This window comes from Melozone crissalis, unplaced genomic scaffold (assembly GCF_028551555.1).
Source record: "Melozone crissalis strain CALT ecotype California unplaced genomic scaffold, PUWL_Pcris_2 ptg000006l_1, whole genome shotgun sequence".
NCBI classification, from domain to species: Eukaryota; Metazoa; Chordata; class Aves; order Passeriformes; family Passerellidae; genus Melozone; species Melozone crissalis.
Genome location: NW_026535784.1, coordinates 54331824 through 54353502, shown reverse-complemented (window position 1 = coordinate 54353502; position 21679 = coordinate 54331824). Strand labels below are relative to the sequence as shown.

Genomic DNA, 21679 nt, shown 5'->3' with positions numbered 1-21679 from the left:
TCTTGAGAGAAGATGTTCCCTGAGGTTTGATCTTTGTCTGCTTTCAAGCCTAGTCAGCAAGAAGGTAGATTTAATACCAAGGCTGTGCCTTTCGAAACAGAACATACAGCTCCATGTCTATGCACTGCGCTCTTTGAGAATGTGGGGAGAGTCTTCTGAGTTAATGACCTAATAAAATGTGATAAAGAGGTAATAAAATGATAATGCTAAATAATGGTCTGACAGCAGCAAATTGTACCACTTCTTCCTCAGATGTAGACTGTTTGCAGAATGCATGTTTTGTATTTTGAGTTGTCACATTTTACTTACTTTAATCCTCGTACTAACATTTTTTCCCCCATTATAGCAGGTGTTCCTGACATATCAGCCAGCAGAAAGCCCTAGAAAACAATTTCAGGAAGAGAGCGTTATAAGTGACAACATTCTTTGAAATGTGATCAGAGGTCTGGTCTAAAGGCTGCAGGGGTTTTACTCCTTTACTTCAGGAGAGCAAGTGTTTGATTTCATCACTCATCAGGACTATAGGTAAACACAATCTTAGCCTTAGACGTTAATTTCCTGACTCTTGAAATAGGATGTATGGACCTGTGGTCTTTCGAGAGGTATTTCCATGCTTTTTAGGTCTCGCACATATTTTTTTCTGTTGCCTATAAAATTAATATTTTCAGTGCAGTTTCTTTTCCCTTAATTTTTTTTGCAAGATTTAGAAGGAATTTGGGCATATTTATATATAAATAAAATTCTTTAATATTAATTGAAATATACGTGAATGATGCTAGTGTTTAGAAGGGAAAACTGTTATGATTCTTAACTATTGTTACAGTAGAGAGAGGGACCAGGTAAGACATTCATTTCTCAGCACAGTCATAAATGATCTAGATCTCTGAATTAGGGGATGTAGATAGTACAGAATGATGGGCAAAGTTGATGGGGAGGAGCTAGCATGCATTTCTTGCAATGCAGACCATGTGGTACTGAACAAATGGGTAACAAGTACAACACATCTAAAGGGATATATTACAACAAAAGATTCCATTATAGACTATGTTGCTGTGGTAGAGGCAACAAAAACAGATGTTGCAACAAACTTCTATAGCTGTTTGGGGAGAAAACGTTGAAAGTGGACACAAAATACTCACTCAGTTCAGGAATTCTCCCAAAGGACCCTGTGTTGTGCTTGCTCTCACTCCTAAGCCAGAGCTGGGAGAAAGTTGTATGCATTTAATCAGTGCAATAAGTTTTAGGCATTGACAAATTATTTTATTGCATTCAGTGTCAATTAAACACAAACCACATACAAGATTAATATGGACAATACATGAGGTAGGTATTGACAGCCATGCAGTGCCTACACATCTGTGGGTATTTATACATTGCTGAGGCATACAAATGTAACCAGAACAGTAGTGGATTTCCCTCTTTTGAGATGCAAAGACTCAAGCCTGTTGTAAGCCACAGGATACAATTACTTTCTGTAATTGCTGAATTTATCTTGTATGGAAACAATAATGCTTCTGTAGTCAGAGCTAAATTTGTTACAGTCATCCTAGTGTGAGTGATACAGTACCTAAAGATACTTCTTCAGTGTTTTCATAATTAATCTGTTGATGGCCAAAGATAAAGCATAACTAGCATTACTGTGGTCAGATATAAACATGCTCCTGTTTGGTGGCATAGATGGAATCTACAGAGACCTAAAAAGTAGCAGACATAGCTCAGAGTGAGAATGCAGAAGAGCACATATTTTCACTTCAGTGCATGAAGACAGTGTGTTTTCCATTAATAAATATTGCACCTGACACTGCTTGCTATGCAATAGTTACCTCTAAGGTTATTCTGGCCTTTTGGAGAATTTTCCACATGTAAAGCATGAACTTCAGTCTTGATAAATATCAAAACAAAACTACCAGAGATTATTTCACCCTGGAGTAGCAATCAGGTAAGGAGTTTGATGAATGTGGGGTTGAAACATTGAGAAGACATAAGCAAAACTAATAAAGGCTTTTTGTTGTTGTTATAGCTGGTTAAAGTTTAGTTGAAAAAAGAGATGTTCTTAGTAGTTTTCATTCTGAGTACACTCAGCAGAATTACTGGGGTGTAGAATGTTCTGATCAGTCCTGTTTGAACACTTCCTTATCCTGAAAAACATGATCCTGGTGTCCTTGGATGTTAAGTGATGCTGGTAAATCAGCCCAGGTTTGCTGTCTGACTCTGTGTCATCGGCTTACAAGGCTTTTCTAAATAGATCAGTCTGCTTTGTAGCATGGCAAAACTCACAGAGAAATACCAGGGAGCCCTACAACTGGTGTCAGAAGAATAATTTTAGCAATAATGCCATCTTTCCATGCCTAATGGCAATGTCAGGATGTATTTCTGTATACTGGCTGCAAGCAGCTTTGGACAATGTTGCTACTCCAAATGGTAAAAATTATACCCTGCATATTTCCTAACAAAAAGGATCAAGTGATAGAAGGTTGACCTTGATTGACAGTCATGATCATTGTCATTTGCCTCAGGTACAAATACCTCTTTGTTAATCTTTAAGGAGTGTGTTCCTTCAGCATCTGAAGCAGCATCTGGCTGGAGCTAATGTGCCAGTGCTGCTTTGGAGCAGTATCTGCTGGGGACATGTGATGTTTGGCTGCTCTGATGAGAAAGGCGTTACAAGAAAGGCAGGCTGAAAACTCTCCCCTGACATCCCTTTGGAGTCATTGCAATGGTTAGTGTTGGACAGGAAGGAAGTGGAAAGAGTGGTTGCCAAAATTTATGTGACTATGTGATTCCTTCTTTTTGAAGACCATGGCAAGTGTTATTTCCAGGCTGTGTTCCCCTTGTGTATCAGAGGGAAGGCAAAACCATAGTAGCACTCCTTGAAAGCTATCACTTCCCACTGCAGTTTTTAATCTGGTTGCAGTATATTTGAACCTGCTTAAAAGCTGTCTGCTGTGCAGGAAAGGGCTGTCTATACCTGATTTAACCCTTCCATGTGAGGCACTACAAATAGACACAGGTCAGTGCTGTGTTTGCTTCTTCTTGCACTGGAAAAATAAATGGGTCATAATTCCAGTTCCCCTGACTACAATTGGCAGTTAGGCAATAGGCAATGTTTTGCAATATGAAATTAGTAGGATGACCTCAAGGGATCTAGAACCTGGAGTAGTCAGCTGATGCCCATTCCATCTCCTTGTCATTTCCCTAGGAGACCAGAAATTGTTTCAAGTGAATTTGTTATGCTTGTGGGTGTCAATTTGAGATTCATTAAATTAAAGGGAGCTTCGCTCTTGGATTCTTCCTGTGTCACCCACATTACTTTCTTGTAAGCTGGGTTCCATTCTTCCAAATGGACAGGGAGTTTTGCATGTTTTCTGGTGGCTTTTCCTAACATATAGGGTACTTCATAATAAAAAAGTGCTTGTGGTTATTTGGTATAAATTCATCACCTGTTATTTACTGGACCTTACAAATCAGTGCTACATTGTGTTGCTGCATGTTTATTTCATTATTTGCAATACTTTCCCTCTTCTGGATAAAGCCTCTCTCACAGCTTCTAAACTGATGTGATTGCAGCAGGCTAGCTCTTGGTAAGAGGGATAAAAAGGGCAGAAGAATGACATGCAGAATCTCTGTTTAGTCAGTGGATGGCAGAACTAATTCTGAAAGAAATTATTTTGCTGGGGAAATTTATGTAGCCACATTACAAATGTGGTTATTCAGCTTAGTGTTGGATGCATATCTATTCACATTGGAATTTGATAAAAATGACATTCCATGGCTCTTCTGAATTAATATCAACAACAACAACAACAACAACAACAATAATATAAACAATATCATCATAATCAATTACTGGGATAGGGTACAAAAAGCTATGCCAAATTTCTGACCCAAAATAGGAAACTATGTTATGAATTGCCTGAAGAAATAAAGAATTTCCTTTCTTCTTCACATCATGAGCAAGTTCATTACCTTCATTCAGAGCAGAGATAAAATTCAAATCCATATTCACTTCTATAGCAGTCTTAAGTGTTTTGGATTAAGACATACAGTGCTTAGATCATCCTGTCTCAGTTGTTTTTATGCTTATGGTCTCAAGAGCAGAAGGATGCTTTAGAAGCTTCAGCAGCCATTTTTAGCAGAAATTTAACAAAATTAAACTCCTTGGTCATGATTGGACAAGTTCTAGTACTCAGATTTATTCTGTAGTGGGTTTTGGGACAATTTTCCATTGAATTACAATTTTTATTCCATACTGTTACTAGGTAGACATGCAGAATCTCCTTGATTTTGATGTCATTCCCAATTTGGATGGTTGAGGTGCAGTTTCTTTGTTTGTGTGTTTGCTTCTTTTTCTCTCCAAACCATGTGACATCAATGGCAACAGAGTAGTAAGAACATCAAAATGGTTTTTATTATTTCAGGAGGTACAAAGTGGATAAAGCAAAGAGTAATTGTAAGAAGAGCCTCGGCCATATGGATCTTGTAGTACCTTTGGGCTGGATGGTTTGTCCACCTCAATAGAGGCAAATAGAAACTCTTCAGTTCTTTCTTTATAAGGTTTCACAGAATGAAAAACAACTCTACCTTATCCAGGAGAGGAAATTTCTTCCTCCCACCAGGCTAGGCAAGTCTGTCTTTCCCTCTATGCTTTTAAGAAATTATCTGTCTTGTGTGTGCCTAAACTTGCTGCTGAGGCATCCCACCAAGTGAGTCGCCACATCTTCCTGTTCCTTGCAATACTTCATTTTGCCCCCCTTTCCTGCTTCAAATCAGGTCCCAGGAATTACCTCCACCCTCCCGCCCACGGGGTTTTTAGCACCTCGGCTCTGTGCATACCGATGCCCTGTGCCGAGGCTGATGGCAGCTGTTCACAAGTGCTGCCAGGTGGATCAACGCCCTCTCCTCCAGCTCTCCACAGGCCCAGCTAGGGAATGTGTGTGAGGTGGGCAAGCCACTTGAGGAAGAGACCAGAAAGGAGAATAAGGAATAGTAGCTAAAGAGAAATGGGTGACCTAAGCTGTTTTACAGTGGAGCTTTGTTCCTAGAGAAGCCTTTTCGCAGGGCAGGTAAGAAATAGTGGTGAATGGTGTACCTGGCAGCAGCAGGGTGGAGAGTGAGGGGCTTAACGTTGTCACTGGGAGAAAGAGCACTGGGAAGGCAGAAACACTTAAAAAACAAACCAGTGAGGTTTTGTAGAGGATCCAGAAGGCTCAGAAGGCGGCCAGCAAGGGGAGAGAATGGTGAGGAAGCTAAGGAATGAAAAGATGCAAAAGAGAAGTTATATTTCTGGAAAAGATTGCAATGTGATTTGAAAGACCTGAGGGATGTCATGCAGCGGCAAATCTGGAGGTACAGAAGGTACTAGACTCACTATGTGGTACAAGAAGTGTGCCATGGATTCACATGGGCTTGTGAGTGTCAGGAGTCTGGTGCCTGGGTGTGTGGTGTAAATTAGAGGTGGTGCAGCCCCCTCTGACATCTGTGCTTCTCTTACTGCCTGGAGAGTGTTGGATGCACATTTTACACAGGATCTTTGCATCTGCTTCCATTTGTAAGGAATCTAGCTGCTTCACAACACAAACCAAGCAACGGTGCTTGGGGATGGGAATATTTCAAAAGGACAGCCCCGGCTTCAGACAAACACACCAATGTATTGGCAAAGGGAAAATCTTTTGTGGACCAGCACGTCACTGTCTTGGAAGTTGTGCCCTAAATCCTCTTTCCACCAAGGCTGGTTAATTTATTTTGTGGGAAGATTATAAACAAGAAGCTGGTGGGGTCCCCTGAGGTTCTGGAGTTATTCACCTTTATATCATCTGTGATCCATGCAAAAAGGCAAGAGAAGGGTGGCTGTAAGGGGTTGAGCTGGGTATTTCTAAAAAATACTGAATTAAATTATTGAAATTTGATAGGCTAGAAGGAAAAACAGGATTGTCTATTGCATTTCAATTCTGTAGTTGAATACGTGCAAAGATAGATGACTTGTTACTTCACCACAGTGTATTTTGTAACCCTGTAATACAGGCTTTTTTTGTGAATTTCTGATAGAGTGGAGGGAGCAGGTTTATTGTCTTGTCAGTCCTTGCCTGCTGAAACTTGCATCTTCATTTCAAATGTGTTATTAAAAAACAAAATAAAATAGAAAAAGCCTGACTTGCATGTCAAGCTTCTCTTTCATTCATTTGTTCAAATACCAAAACAAGCCAGTTATCTCACCATGAAATAGAAAATCTGAGTGAATAAGTCACAGATTTGTGCAAACATCAGTTGGAGAAATGCTTCATGTGTATTAATAAGAGAAGATTTTAGGCAGTTTGAAAAACACACCCACCTAGTTCTGTATTGTAATTTATTGGCAGGACACCCTGTGAAAACCAGTTGTCACATTGACAAGGTTCCTTATTGGCAGCATCTAATTATCTAACATATATTATTACTTATCATGTTTTTTTCTTTCTTCTCACCTGGTGAGCAAACGCTTATCAATTACAAGGAAGTGGGTGGAGTTAGGGCGGGACAAAGGGTAGAAATTACTTTTATCATTGAGAGTATCAGTAGTGTCAGTCTTCAGTGAGCAACAGCCTTCCCCTAGAGACAGCTCTGGCTCTTAGATTGTGTCATTTTCCTTTGCCTCTGTCTCTTGAAGCTTGCTAGATTCTCCACTACAGATGAGCATATATTCTCAGAAAGGCAGCTGATTGTCATTTTGGAAGGGCAAACATGGAAGAAAATAGAGAAGGTCATGGCCTTGCAGAAGGCAAGATTTTGTCTGTCTGGATGATTTTGTTTGTGGCATTCGTTTTGTTGCCTTCGATATTTCGAGTGTCACTGGGGATTTGTCATTGCTATGTGAAAATTGTAATTAAAATGTTAGAGGTAAGTTGAGATGTGAGTTCAAAAGGTGTATGTTTGCTACAGGACATGTTTAATAAAAAATAAAAATAAAATTTTTATTAAGCATGTTCTGTAGCAAACACATACCTTTTCTTCTGACTTTTATGGCATTTATATCAAATGCCATAAAACTCAGAAGAGAACCAAATCCATTAACTTGCATGTGTTATTTGCAGCTTTATTTCATATGATAATCTTTTGAGGGGCATCTTTAATGGTATCTGGTTATGTGCTGGCTTATCATTGCTTCTGGTTTGAGGTTTTTTGGGGTTAAAGTAAAGATTCCATGGTATTTTCTTCTAGTTCATGCTTGTTAGAATGCTTCATGCAAGTAGAATACTTGTGACAAGTGAAGTATAAAAAAAAAGATCTATTAGTTTGTGGAGTTGGTAAGTAATAAAAATGTGTATTTTAGATGTATGGAAGTTTCAGTGGTTTTGTTTGGATTGTTTTAATTGCATGGAATTAGTATTCCAGGTAAGAACACTGATTCTGTGTGTTTGCTTCATGCAGTTATAAATCTGGGGGATCCAGCAGTTACAAGTTCTGCTGTACTTGTTCTGATGACTTAAAGGAATCTGTGTGCAACTTTCTAAAAGTGGAATTTTTCTAGAGATAAACAGATAATGGCTAAGATTCTGATCCTGCTTTTATCAATAAAAGGTTTCTGGGGCTTTTTGTGAGCCAGAATCTCGTTTAGTTTTTCAAGTTTGGTGTTTCATATCCATTATTAGCCAGAAGTAGGTGCTGTGAATTCATCATATTGAACAGTAAACACTTCCATTTTCCAGTAGATTGACTTTGTGCTTCTGGCATAAACCTGCTTTCTGTGAATATACTTTCTACTTGTGGTGGAAAACATGTTACTATTATTTTTGCTATTATTATTAAGCCCTTGGAGTAGTCTGCAGTAATTTTGCAGTAGAACATGTCTGTAGCAGTGTGATACAGTTAATATCATGACCATCTTACTTTGCCAGTTCTGTCTTATCCTTCTTATGTTCTCTTTTGTTTGTTGTTGTTTGGGGGGGTTGTTTGTTTGTTTTAATACTGATTAGGAGCTCTTGAGCAGTGTCTGTCTTCAGCTGTATGAACATCATTTAGCATAAGTGCAGATGACTGCAAAATTTAGGGGTTAGTTATTTTTTTCAGATGCTGATGTCAGTGGGCAGTGACTGCCTGTGGTGGATGTATGTAATATTGGCCTTTATATGTGAAATATTTTTTAATCAGACAGTAGTACGCTAATTAAATCCCTAATTAAGAGCTTCTCTAATATCAAACCTGTCTTTAGACAACTTCGCTGCTGCAGTTGGTGGGCATCAAAATAATTTCTGGATTTCTTTTTTCCCTGTGCATTTCCCAACTCCAAGAGATGTTTGACCCACTCAGTGTGTGTTTTATGTAGGAAGGTACTTCTCTTTGGTAAAGCACTTGAAGTATTTTTCTCTCCACAGTTCTTGTAACAGGTTATTAGTGATAATTCTGTGCTCACAATGTGGAGGATCAATGTACTGAAAAATAAATAAGTTAATTGTTATGTGATCAGCTACAGCCTTTTGTGTCTTGTTCCCTGTTGCCACAGCAGCTAATAACAGGAACAGCAAAACTCCATGCGCTGCTATTTAGGCTGGCTCATTTTGTTCTTTTGTTCAAAGTTGTTCCCTAATTGTCCTGTGGGCAAAAAAAAAGGAGTTTCTGCTGTTTTCATCTTACAATTAATTCCAGTGGTTTTCTTTGAAGTATTGTCAAATGCTTCTCATTGTGCCACAAAAGTAGTTAAGAGCTATCTTGGTGGAAAATGGGAGGGAAAAAGAATGGAGGGGGTGTTAGGTCTCCTTTGCTTGTAATGTGGCCCACTAGGCTCTTAGGAAGAAAGGGTAGGACTGGAAAACTCTGGGTTAAAGCTTGTGCATGGAACTGCTGAGCCTATTCTTGAAGTCCTGGGGCTTTTTCACCAGAATACAGCTAAAATTGCAGCTTGGGAGAAGTCAGCTTTGAGACAGGCTTGTTTGAGATAAGAAAAACCTGACATTGAAACCCTGGAGAGGTCTTGGCTGGTTTCTAGATGTGGTGTTGTGTTCCTGCAATATTGCTAATGGGATAATGCACAGAGACCATCTGTGGTTCCTGTTGTCCTCTGGAATGGTGCAACAGGATGCCTTCCCAGAGAGCTGAGCTGGAAATGCTGAAGATGCTTAGTCATGTATTAGCACACTGCTGTCTATATTGCAGGAATATCACTGCTCGAGGGAGTGCCAAAGAACTGGGTGATGCTGCAGCAAAAATCCAACCTTGAGCACTATGGTTGGTCACTCCATTGTGTTGCATTTGACTTAGTCTGTTATGTAGACCAGCAAAATCAATAGAAACCTTCTCGCCTGAGGAGTTTCTTTATATCTGTTTCTTACAGCTGAGCAGAGGAAAAGCATGTTTTATTTTCCTCCATGTTTGGCAACTTGAGAAAAATAGAAGAGTGGAGACTGAAATCAAGGACTTCAAAGTAAAAAAAAAAAAATTAAAATTTTGTTTTCAAAGAAAATGTATCTTTAGACCTTACTTAATTTGTTGGGAGCAAAAAAGGTGTTTCAGAATAAAACTCAAATGTTCAGATCTATCACTAAGCAATGAGTAATGGTGGCATGTGATGAGATAAGTAGCTTTGATTTGTTGACTTCACTGAAGTGTTATAGCACTATGAGTGGTGCTTGGAATAAATGGGGAAAATGTAATCATGCATGGAAATAATTTTTACCTTCTGCTGCTTTTCCATCAAGGAATCTAGATACTTGTTATTTTAGAAAGAAAATAAATCATTTTATAAAAGCAAGATTCAAGGTTTGAAAATTTGGGGTGACTGTTTTTGTTTGCAGGTGCTTTTTGTGTTTGGGTTTTTGTTTGGATTTTGTTGGGTTTTGGTTTTTTTTTTTTAGGATATATGGACAATATAACTGCAAAAGACCTCCAATACAGTAATTTCTCAATTGCATATATATTAGCCCATAATTCTTCTTATTATTACCCTTAAATTATCCTTCAAGTATTTATAGAAATTATAAAGGTGAACTTGGTTTGCGTGTCATTAGGGTTATTCTTTCACATATGCTTGTAAACTTTTATTTGTAAATAATATCTTTTCTCTGAGCTTTGTCCATCCTGGGGTTTGTTGGAAATGAGGATATTAGCAAAGCTGTTCCAGGAATGTTACTCTAGTGTTTGCAAAAGAAGATGCATTTGCTAGGATGAAATCTATGCCATGCTCTCAGAGCCCTGTGAAGAGTCAAAGAAACACGTGTAACAGCTGTAGCTCTATTTGCCAAGAAATGTTCTAGAGTTCTACAAGATCTGAACTTCTGTATGAAATTGGAGCATTGCTGCTTCATGAGAAAAAGAAATCAGCCATCTAAAAGTTGTGAGTAGTTTTTGCATTGAGAGCTCACTTGTACATGGAGGTAGCTCGTATGCTGTGAACTCCTACTGGAGCATGGCGGATGTTGCTGACACTTCAGCTGGTGAAAACTTGCACTGCTGTGCTTTTAAATACATGGCTATCCTTAGCTGGCCTCTCCATCAAAACCCAAACAAATTATATCAGTGCTTTTATCCCAAACAACCCCTTCTCAACCCATTTCATCAGTCCCCATGGAGCAGCCAGGAGATTTGTGAGTCCTTTTCTCAGCCTGAGGGTGGACAGTCACATCATCTCAGACACTGAGTGTAACACTCACACTATTTGATCTGTGTTCATGTTTGTAATGGGCAAGGGGAAATAATGCCAGGCAGAAACCACTGTTGAGTGAAGAGGTCACAAGTGCTTGATCTTAGATGGTGATTTTAGTTCATGCTGAAAACCCAGCAAACTTCTCTTTGACACTGTAGTGGAAGACTTTACATGGAGGAATTGCCCCTGAGCTTTTGTCACACATGAGGAAAAGATTGAGAAAAGTTCATGTAATGAGTGATTAGAAAAACCTTTTGTGAGAATATGGGAGAAGAGGTAGTAAAATATGGGAAGAGAGGCAAAACTGAATTATTACTTAGTATGGAAAGATGGAGTATTGAGCTGTACTCAATACAAAAGCAAAAAAGGAGGAAAAATCGTGCAAGATATGAGATTTCAGGAAATGAACATTCCACATTGTCTTTCATGTCATGTCCTGTGAAGACAGTAATTAACATAAACCAGTATTAGGCACCCTAATTTTATTTAGAATGTAATTACAGGAAGCTCAAACAAATGACTGTTGCACTGTTGGAGTTAAGCTGTCAAGTATTCAGTATTTCAGGTAGGAACAACCATTGGGTGTTTGGACTTCTGGTATCCTCATCACTTCAGAAATGGGAGTGAGGAAAAGCACAACATGAGAGTTATCATTCAGTCAGCAGGTGTAGGAATGAAGTTGCTACATTTAATACTTAAATTCTGTGTTAGTTGCAACATCTGTGGGGTTTTTTGTAAGCTATTTAAAACATCCTTTCATTACTGTTTTGCAACAGAGACCAGCGTGACAGCTCTGTCTCAATACTGTGCAATACAAAGGTGATCACAAAGCCTTACTTCATTTTGGAAAACAAATTCTGCATACGGATGCTACCAAAGGCAGAACAGCACAGTAGCCACTGCAGAGTCAGTCAGTCCAGAGTTTGACCCAGACAGATGGCTTTGGCAGGTGTCAATTCAATGGCTGGACTGAAAGCCTAAGGCCTGGGTGACTCTACAGCTGTATTCCCTCCTCGCTGCTTGTTCTTCAGTCTCCCATGCCAAGCCATGAGTTAGGAGAATTTCATGTCCCATGATGGCTTGTGGAAATATATTGCCTTTTTTCTTGCTCACATACTCTGCCCAAAGCTTTCCCATGGTAAGCTTCAGTTCTTGTAGTAGAAGAGAAAATGGATAAGTGCTCCTTAAGCAACTGCTCCGTGCCAGTCCAGACTTTGCAGATGCCTGTCTCAGTCATCTCAGCCAGCTTTCCCAAGCTAATGAGCCCTGTGTAACTGTTCAGCCTTTGAAAGCTCTTCTTCATCTTTCTGGGACGCTGCCTTTGTAGCCTTGACTATTTAGTTTAAGTCTGCCACTTTTGCCTCACTCTTTCTCTGTGCTAGGAGGCAAGATTTTATAATTTACTGGTGAGCTTTATAAATTTTTGTGGGTTTTGACATGTCTTGCTCATTTAGATTAGTTAACATGTATTTTTGGAGCCAGCTTGGTCAGTGGCTGTCACCCTTTTTCTGTCTGGGCATCAAAAGCCAGCCTCCTGGAGGTATTCCAGATCCTTCAAGACAGTATGAGCAAGCTCATTTCTGGCAGTCCTGGCCAGCTGACAGGTGGTTTTTATGTAGGAGGACAATGATAGGCAAGATAAGGGTGGTAGACAGGAAACAGGAAAGCACAGACTAAGGCAGAAGGCTTTATTTGTCAGTCTCAAATATTTTATGTTTTATATTTTTTCTTCCCTAATGCCATGGAACTATCCTAAAGGATGTTGGGAAGAGATGAGGACCAGCAGTATTTTGTAAAGAGGGTAAATTTGCCATTGCTTACTCTCTTTTGCAACGTTCCTGTACCTGTTCTGTATGTTCTTTCATTTCTCAGTGTGTGGGCTGCTGTTTTCATGACATCCCCTGGTTCCACCTGGCTCCACCATTCTGAATGACTCTCCTTGTGTTGCAAAAGATTGAGGGATGATGTACCTGTTGACCTTTTCAGGAGAATAATTGGGAAGTATAGACAAGATGATGCTCTGTGGTGCAGGTTTTTTTTGGGGAGGTTGTTTGCTTTATGGTGTTACTAAAGAAGATTTGTATGGAGTTTAAAATACTACATTAAAGCCTATTCTGCCTTCACTTTTTTCTTTTCTTTTATGATGGCTGGTAAAAAAAAAAAAAAAGGTCAGCTATAGGTAACTAAAATATCCTAGATATGTAAAGGCAAAGTGTCCATTTTGATTTTGTTACTGACTTAACTTTGATAGCTACAGAAAGAGCATGCAAAACTTAAGGGTGGCAAAAAGCTGGTTGATGTTTGCACATGAGACATGTTGTAATGTAGTGAAGACTGTTTGAGATCAGCCTTGTGGTGACTTGCGTGGCTGCACATAGCTAGAGGGAAATACACTGTTTAGCAAGAGTTTATATGAAACAGATGGATCCTTATCTATTGTAGATGGGAACCCTTAATAGCAGGTGAAGGCATAAACTGAGTGGGTCACTGAGCCTTTAATAATGAGCAGAGCCTATACTCAAGCCTCCTATGCCCTTTGTTAGGGCAGGTACCTTGACAGAAATACAGCCAGATTTTAGTACTCATGGGAGCTACTATTTATATGTCTATGTATGTATGATGAAAACATTCAAAACTAGGAAAACTTCAAAAATCAGGCATAATTTTATATTTGATTTTGCTAATGGAGAGTTTTATGATGCTCTATGCAAGGAGAAGAAATGGTTTAGCCCAAAAAAATGAATACAGGGAAGGGTGAAAGCTCGTTACCACAGCTGCTCTTCTGAAATACTATTGATACACAATGTTGCCAGCTCTGTTTTCCATCAACAGAAACCACTTGAATGCCCTCAAAATGAATTCATCTCTTTTATTCTTTAAAATCAAATTTTCAGTTCTATTTTTCTGGCATACCTCTAATGTCAGTGATATTATTTTGTATAATCTTATTGCCTGAAGCTAACTAGAGAAGATAGAGTTTTGGGTATGTTGGATCTTATAGAGTCTCATAGGTAGCTCAGTAATTTGTTGGACCTACAGAAAAGAAAAAAAACCAACTGCCTGTGTCCTGAAAAGAAGTTTGAGCCAAACAATTTTTCCTGGAAATGGCAGAAGGTAGTCTGTGTAACAAATGAAACAGGAGGCCTGCAGGGCACCCTTCAGACTGAGTTTGAAAAATGAAAATCCTAGACCTGGCAGGGGTAAAAGAGGCTCAGACAATTCACCTGAGGTAATTGCAGAATGTCTGGAAATGATGAAATGCAAACCATCATCATCTACTTTTCTTGTTTTGGGAACAGTGGGCCACCCTGCAGATTGAGGAGGGAGTAAAAAAGCAGAAGGCGATGGCACTTGAAAATTTAATCTCCACTGGTAAGATCTCTGGATGAAGGGGCCACAGCACTATTTATCATGTAAAAAGGCAGCTATTTAACAATCTTACTTAGAAAGGAGTTTGATGAGCAAATATCCATTGAAGCTATAAACCTACATAAGCATATTATAAAATATCTAATCTCTGAGTTTTGTAAATAAAAGGAATTAGAGACTAGTGTGGATAAGAAAGACATTGCTGATAAGCATTTGGGAAGCATCCCTGTTTTCATAAGTGTTTTTTGCTTTTGGGCTCCATCAGCTCTCTCTTTACTGGATTGGGATAAATTAGTGTTCTTTGTGCTTGACATGGCTCTGCATAGTTATCTTTTGCTTCTTGTAACTCCTAGCACCTAAAAAATCCAAGCTCGCAAATAAGAGTTACAGCATCCCATGGATCACAGATAGAATTTGTACTCTTTTCTAGACGTGAGGATAAAATCCAAATAATTTTTTCCCCAACTACTTTTCCCTCCTTCTTTGATCAAAGAGTTAAGTTCTCATAGTTAGCTTTTTACTTGTAGTGCCATTTTTAGTGATTAGTCATGTAGGCTGCTTGGTTTGTCAGCTAATAATTTTCTGTTCTGATGATTTCCTGGGAGTTGAAGGTTTTACTGAAGTGCAGATGGAAGAAAACTTTGTGATTCTGTTCAGGGGGAGGTAGGTTAATCAAGATAAATTAATGTATTTTTATAGTGCATATTTAATGTCATCCAATATACCCCATCAAAAAGAAAAAAAAAAAAAAAGAGGTGGGGGAGGCAAACAAAAAAGCCAAGTGTTAGCTGGTATGAACCAACAGAATTTTAGTCACTGTAACCAGCCAGATAAGAATCTGGTCTCGGAGTGACCTCAGCAGACTTGCTGCATTGCTGTCCTGTGGGGTGTGATTTTACAAATAGCAGAGCAAGAATGTGTTGTTATTCTTCCTGCACAATGTGTCTATGTAATGCTTTGTATGTCTGGGAGGGGAGAAACTCAGGCACTTTCAAGTTTTTTGGTAGGGAAGCGACTCTAAGCAGAGAAGGGATGGGGGGAGATAGAAGGTTCCAAGAAAAAAAATGCAGAGGAAAGTGTTTTTTACAGCTGGGAAACAATAAAGCTAATCAACATCAGCAAGAACAATCATACAAACTCTGCCTGAATTTGAGTCAAGGCACCAGGAGGGATCTGCTGTCTTGGCAGTGTATATATGACATTTCTAGGTCTGAGTGCCTATGTTGTTTGGTAAATAATAATGAAGTAGGCGCTGTGCTCAAGGTTTTATTTGCAGCTTGATCAGAATCCTTTTCTTCTTCCTCAGCAACTTAGGGGCGATATATGGCATAGGATTAGAGAAGTAACTTGTGGAATGAACTGTCAGTACATAAATGAGGCATAGCAATGCATTATTGTGCTTGAGTAGGAGAGCTGTTTCTAAAAAGCATATGTATTTCTTGATATTCTCTTTGGAATCCATGTTGTTCGTTTCACCTTGTGGAAGGAAGGCTCATTTCCTCATGCAGGCATCATCCAGAGAGATGAGACTCCCATGGAAAAGGAGGTTGTGGGCCGATGCCGAGGATGTTTCAGCCTTGCTGATGTCATGTACTTCTCCAAGAAGGGCTGTGAGGCAGTTGCGGAGGATGAAGTCACTCGACGGTTCTCCTCTGAGGAGCTGCTGTCCTGGAATCTCCTCAGCAGAACCAATGCCAACCTGCATCATGTCAGCTGGAAACTGGCTGCTGTGTGGGTCACCGGCATCCTAATTCGGTATTGCCTCCTGCTGCCTTTCCGGTGAGCCACACAGGGTTTGCTGGGATCCTATTTCACGGTACTTTTTACAGAAGGTATGAAATAATATACTCTTGGCTGGTGGAGGAAGGAGAATCTGGCATGACCTTTCCAAGAAGCCATCTAAACTCAAATATCCCTTAAAAAAAAAAGTGAATTTCTTGTGTTCCATATGTTTTATTAGTAATTCTTTTGCTTTTAAAATCCAGCAAAGCTGGATTAAGGGGTTTGTGTGCTGGTTAGCTAGTAGTTTGTTGCTAGTTAGATGCTATTAAATGCTGGAAGGAAGCATTGTGAAGTGGATTAAAGAGCCAAGTAAGAAAACCTTCTTGCTTACTCCTCCAGTTTTGCTTCTTGCCATTTAATTAAGATTGTTTTACTTTGTAGCATCTGCTTGTCTGTTTTCAGCGTCCTGTTGCTGGTATTGGCCACTACTGTAGTGGGACAGTTTCCAAATGGCAGGTGGGTATTTGCTGAGGGCTCTTTCAGTTCTTCTGTATTTCTTTAAGGATTTGAACTAGTAGTTGGAACAGTCTGCTGAAGTCCAGAGGATTGATGTGGACTATCATGGGGTGACTTTTTCTCTCCTGTAAAATTATAGAGTGTTGTGAGAGAAAGTTATGGCAATGGCATCTGAAAGCAGACATGCAGTGTGAACCTTAGTATGGTCTTTGTAGTAAGAGCAATTTGGGATAACTCAGAGAGTTTACATTGCATGTGTGGCTCCATAGAACTAGAAATGTATCTATGACTTCATTTGTTTTAGAGTTAAAGGCTGGCTGAGCAACCAGGTCCAGATGATATGTGCCACCTTAGGTGTCCGATGTCTGAGTGGCCTTGTTCATTTCCATAACAGGTGAGTGCTGCCACCTTGCCCTTTATTAGTCTGGAGTTTGTTTCTTGCAGTATTTAACATCTCAAGTTTCGGAGCAGGATTCTTATTCCATTATTGCCTGGATACTTGGTGATGGTACAACTTGATCCAAAAAGCTGTTTGGATCATCCAGACTCTCTCAGGATGTTCACATGCCCTCCTGTGTTTCCTGCTGTGTATTGGCAGGGTGTGCGTAGATGATGTAGTACTCTTCAGACACTTAGATATTTTTCAGTGCTTGCCACCTGATTGGAATTGTAGACTGGAAAATAAACATTAATTGCTTTTATGGTTGTCATTGCAGGGAAAACAAACCACAGAAAGGAGGCATCTGTGTAGCCAACCACACATCTCCATTGGATGTCCTAATCCTGGCCAGTGATGGATGCTATTCCTTGGTATGAGCAAGACAGTTGGTAAATATCAGTAATGTTGAGATGTCCATAGATGTAGCATTGGGTAAGAGGGTGAACTTCCTCATAGAATATTTGGGATTTGACGGCATTCAAACTCACAGTCTGAACTGCAAAAAACTAGATGCAAGCAGGTGTGCGCACATGCATGACCAAGGGGATTGGTATAATTTTTCAATAAGCTTAGAAATGGTTGCATTTGTGTTTAGAATTTAATAATTTAAGTGTGTGTGTGTGTTTGCTTTGTAACAAGTTTCTTTTGGACTTGCAGGTTGGCCAGGTACATGGAGGGCTTATGGGACTTATTCAAAAATCCTGCATGAGAACCTCTCAGCATGTCTTGTTTGAACGCTCGGAAATGAAAGACCGTCACCTGGTGAGGAAAAAGTAAGGTAGTGAGGTGTTTGCTTCATTGTCTGGTCAGGTGTGGTAATATGTCATCAGTGTTGACATTTTTTGTCATCGTCTTTTTTTGTTGTTGTTGTTGGTTTGGTTTGGTTTTGTTTTGGTTTTGGTTTTTTGGTTGTTTTTTTTTAATGTATGGTGGTTTGATTTTGTCCTTCAATGCAGGCCAAAGAGGAGCTCCATGCTTTTGAGTTGTACGAAAGACAGTTGTCTTGGAAAATGACTGATCTTAGTGTCAGTAATCTGCTTAGTGGTGATATTTGTGGTTTTAAGTGATGCAGCAAATGTAGTAAGATAGTGATCTGTCAAATAAATGTGGGGAATCCTTAAATACATGTAAAACTGATGTTGGGAACCTAGAAAGCATGAAAACTAGAAATTTGGAATATCTTTCAGTCTAAAAAAAAGTTTGACTGCATTCATAGCTGGAATCTGGGAAGTTATTTTCACATGCTTCAAGAACCACCATTCTCTGGTTAAAATGGAACTTCATAGAGCTTTGTAGAAAATCTACTTTTTTAATTCAAGAGATACTGAGATACAGGCCTGAAACCAGAACATATTCCAGATGAGGCAACTGACTGGGTGAAAGGCAATTGGGCAAGGGCTTTTCTTGTCCTATGTGAGAGGTAATGAATGTTTAGACTCTTGAACAAAACAAATATGAAGTATACATTGAAATTTTGTTTTCTCCCCACAGACTTAGAGAACACATTGCAGATAAGGCCAAGTTACCCATTTTAATTTTCCCAGAAGGTAAGAATCAACTGTATTGATTTTTTTGCTCATCTCACTTCTTGCCATTGAGTGCAGTTTATGATATCCAGCCTTTAGAACTGTGGTTGTTTTTAGTCTGTAGAATTAATTAGTTCTTACGAGATATTAAAGGTCAGGTTCTAGTATTTTACAACAGTTTTATGACAGTTTATTTGCTTTAGCATATAAGAGAATGAAGACATACAGGGCTCTGGGATTATGTTCCAGAACTAAAGCTTACTTTCTTCTTTAAGAACTAAGTCTCCTTAAGACAGTTTAGGATTAATTTCCTGATACTTTTCTCAGAGTGGATTAAGCCCTTCATCTATTTTAATTCTGACCAGGCACCTGCATTAACAACACATCTGTAATGATGTTTAAGAAGGGAAGCTTTGAGGTAGGAGGGACCATCCATCCAGTAGCAATCAAGGTACTGTAACTGCACTTTTCTGAACATGGAAGGATTGGTTGCAAATGCTTCTCACATCAGGGAAGCTGTTCATGTGTAAACCTTGAAAAGGGATATGTTTGGTGTGCATAAAGTACTGAATAAGCCCTGAGAGACAGAAACTTGTGGTTTTGAGCAATATGGGAAACGTGTAATTTCTGTCCTGGCTCTTATGTGCTCTGAGGATAAGGGCAGTTTTCTTGGCACTTTCAAGTCTTTCTGAGTAGCTTTAGCCAGGTCACTCTAGATCTGGAAATATTAGTTACTTTTCTGGCACTATAATGTTACCTGATCTTATGGAAGTTCTTAAAACTGGTGTGAGCATTGTCAAGGAAACCTTTGTAGTCAGCATATATGCAGATGACAAGATTTTACATTTTGAATAAATCTTTTGCTACAGTTGTGTTGCAGTTACAGTTTGACATGATGCATTGCTGTTACAGTTTTACATCATGCATTGCTTGTAAATGCTAACAGTTAGAAACTTGTCATGAATGTTGGAACTTTACTCTGAATTTACTGATGCTTTCAGGAGGTGTGATTAGATTTGCCTGTTATTTAATAAGTTGAATTGTAACTTTGTGGCCAAAAAAAAAAAAAAAAAAGATGGCCTTTGTAGTAAGAGCATCTTTTATGTGATTTAAACCAAGGCAGCTTATTCTTCTTGTCTTCCAGTATGACCCCCGCTTTGGAGATGCCTTCTGGAACAGCACAAAGCATTCCATTATGACCTATGGTTTTAATGTGTTAACCAGCTGGGCTATTGTCTGCAATGTGTGGTACCTGCCACCGATGGTCAAAGAGGTTCTTACACTTTTGTATGTTTTGAAAGTGCTTGTGAAATGCTGTCTGGAAGGAGGTGTGCATTACTACACAAGGTGCTCTGAATCCTTATTGATAACTTAATGGACAGAGGCTAGGAAGCAACACTACAATCCAAGTCTTGGATTTATCTAGGATGCATCCCTTGCTCTGGCCAGACATGGGACTTCAGGCTGTGTGTTGTTTGAGGCTGTCCCAGAAACCAGAGAGCCTCCCATGTAGTTCTTTTTGGCACCAAAGAGTGGCAAACCAGGATCAGCTGGAACTGCTTACATTTGGCTCATGGGTCAGGCATAAATCCTACTGCCTGCTGTCTGACAAAACCTCTCTTTTTAAGTGAGGCCCAGAGAAAATGTTTGTTGTAAAGCAATTAATGCTTTTTTTTATTTCAGGAAGAAGAAGATGCTGTTCACTTTGCTGACAGAGTCAAGGCTGTCATTGCTGCTCGGGCAGGAATGTCTGTGCTTCCTTGGTAAGAAGCAACACCTCTGGAATTGTTTTTAAAGGCGCTCTGTATTCTGAAATATTAGCATGGAATCCTTTAAAACCTGCTTTGTTTACACTGTAGTCCACCACCCTTACTGACTCTGATTCAGAAAATGTTATTTATTACTTGAACAATTACATTAGAATAATTAGAATAATATGGTAGATAGAGAGAAACAGAGCTGACAGGTGGATCTAGACAGCAGGCAGTATTAGGTGAAAATTAATTACTTGCCTGTTAAATGCTGGGTTAAAAGAAGGGCATTGTGGTGTTGTAAATCTTGGCAGTATAAATCACTTAGCATTGTCTTACAGATGTCAACATTAAGAGTGGAAACTGCTTTGACTACATAGTCTAAATATAGTAATGTTTTTCTGCCTTGACCCTGAAGTGAGTTTAAGGCTGTTTCTTTTCTGTATCTTTCAGGGATGGAGGACTGAAAAGGAAAAAGGTCAAAGAATCTTTCAAGGAAGAGCAACAGAAAAAATATTGCCGGATAGTAATAGAAAATGGATCTGTGGGAAACGGAAATGTTTGTTAAATGCTATTTATTTTATCTCATTTTTCCATGACTTATTTCTACCAGAAAATAGACGGGCTTTTTATTAAGCCCAACATGTTTTCCTTCTGTTCCCATAAGATATTTTGCATGTGACACAGCAGGGAGACAATGAAGAAATATCCTTATTTAAAGCAAAGTACTATAATTTTATAAATAGGAAAACATAAAATATGCTAATAAAGTTCTCCCTGATGCTGAGAAGAATCTACAGTAAAATTAATTGTGTTCATGAAAGTATGACTTTAAAATATTTGCAATACCTTGAGGACTTAAATGGTTACTTATAATAAATCACCCCTGTACTGCTAGACTCTCTCAGCGACTTAGCCTAGCAATGCTCCTGTGAGCCACAGTAACCATGTTGCTCTAGAGATAGATCTCCTGATGTCAAAAGACATGAAGCATTTCACCAAAATATGTTTTCTGAATTGCATGTTGGAGAAGAAGTGTTTTATGTCAGAGGGAAAAAGCAGATGCTGACTTTCTCCTCCATGTCACAAAACCAGGGATGGCATTGTAGAATATTTTCTGCTATGACAAAGAGCAGAACAGTGTCCAGGGCATCATGTCCCTGATGTCTGGGTGTGTGAAGCTGAGGTAAATTAATCACAGCCAAGGACAGTGTAATAGAAAATATCCTGTGTTTTAAAATCATATCTTGTGGTTTTGTTAGATCCCTTTTTGAGTCTGTTTGTGTGCATTACACAAATTAAAGAAAGCCTATGATGTGAAATCCACTGTCCTCTGCCGCTGTTATTTCTAGATAGCTACCTGCTTGTGTTACCACTGGGTGTGAAGGCTGGGGATTTGGCCTCTGACAAGCCCAAGCCCACCCTCCAGGAACAGAGCAAGTGCACTTAAGGAGTGGGAATATTTCTGTCTCCTATAGCATTTATTGGTATAAAATATTTGCTCTCATGCTAAGTAGCTCTCATATCAAAAGATCAGTCTTCTTTGACCATCTGAATGTCCCTAATGAAACACACAAATAGCTGCTGTTTTGGCCAAGGTGCTCTAAAGACAGACCTTGGTAAGAACAGTTAATAATGTTTACATGACAGCAGCCCATTGGCTGAAGTCTCAGAAAAGACAGAGGATCAGTCTTGGTGAGCACAAATACATCCTACAGAGGGACAGATGCACAGATGCAACTCT

At 39.2% G+C, this 21679-nt stretch overlaps 1 protein-coding gene across 3 annotated transcripts; it reads left to right on the top strand.

The window, feature by feature from the left end:
* Nucleotides 1-350: 350 nt before the first annotated feature.
* On the top strand, nt 351-21336 carry LOC128949147 (glycerol-3-phosphate acyltransferase 3-like). 3 transcript variants are annotated; one of them, XM_054293973.1, is made up of 12 exons: nt 351-525; nt 13912-13984; nt 15490-15760; nt 16145-16219; nt 16524-16613; nt 16936-17029; nt 17316-17431; nt 18150-18205; nt 18550-18635; nt 19329-19457; nt 19868-19947; nt 20389-21336. In XM_054293973.1, the coding sequence occupies exons 2-12, from the start codon at nt 13957-13959 to the stop codon at nt 20501-20503; spliced, it is 1140 nt and encodes a 379-aa protein (XP_054149948.1). In that variant the 5' UTR covers nt 351-525; nt 13912-13956; the 3' UTR covers nt 20504-21336. The 3 variants fall into 3 exon arrangements, with proteins under 3 accessions (XP_054149948.1, XP_054149965.1, XP_054149957.1); XM_054293990.1 differs by lacking the exon at nt 13912-13984; XM_054293982.1 differs by lacking the exon at nt 351-525 and having other exon boundaries at nt 12832-13984.
* The last annotated feature ends 343 nt before the right edge of the window (nt 21337-21679 follow it).

Bases quoted from the DNA above. Each gene is read 5' to 3' on its own strand.
- LOC128949147 (XM_054293973.1), top strand. From the start codon at position 13,957: ATGGCACTTGAAAATTTAATCTCCACTG. The intron at 16,614-16,935 runs GTGAGTGCTGCC...TTGTCATTGCAG, and splicing joins CTTGTTCATTTCCATAACAG to GGAAAACAAACCACAGAAAG. The intron at 18,206-18,549 runs GTAAGAATCAAC...AATTCTGACCAG, and splicing joins CATTTTAATTTTCCCAGAAG to GCACCTGCATTAACAACACA.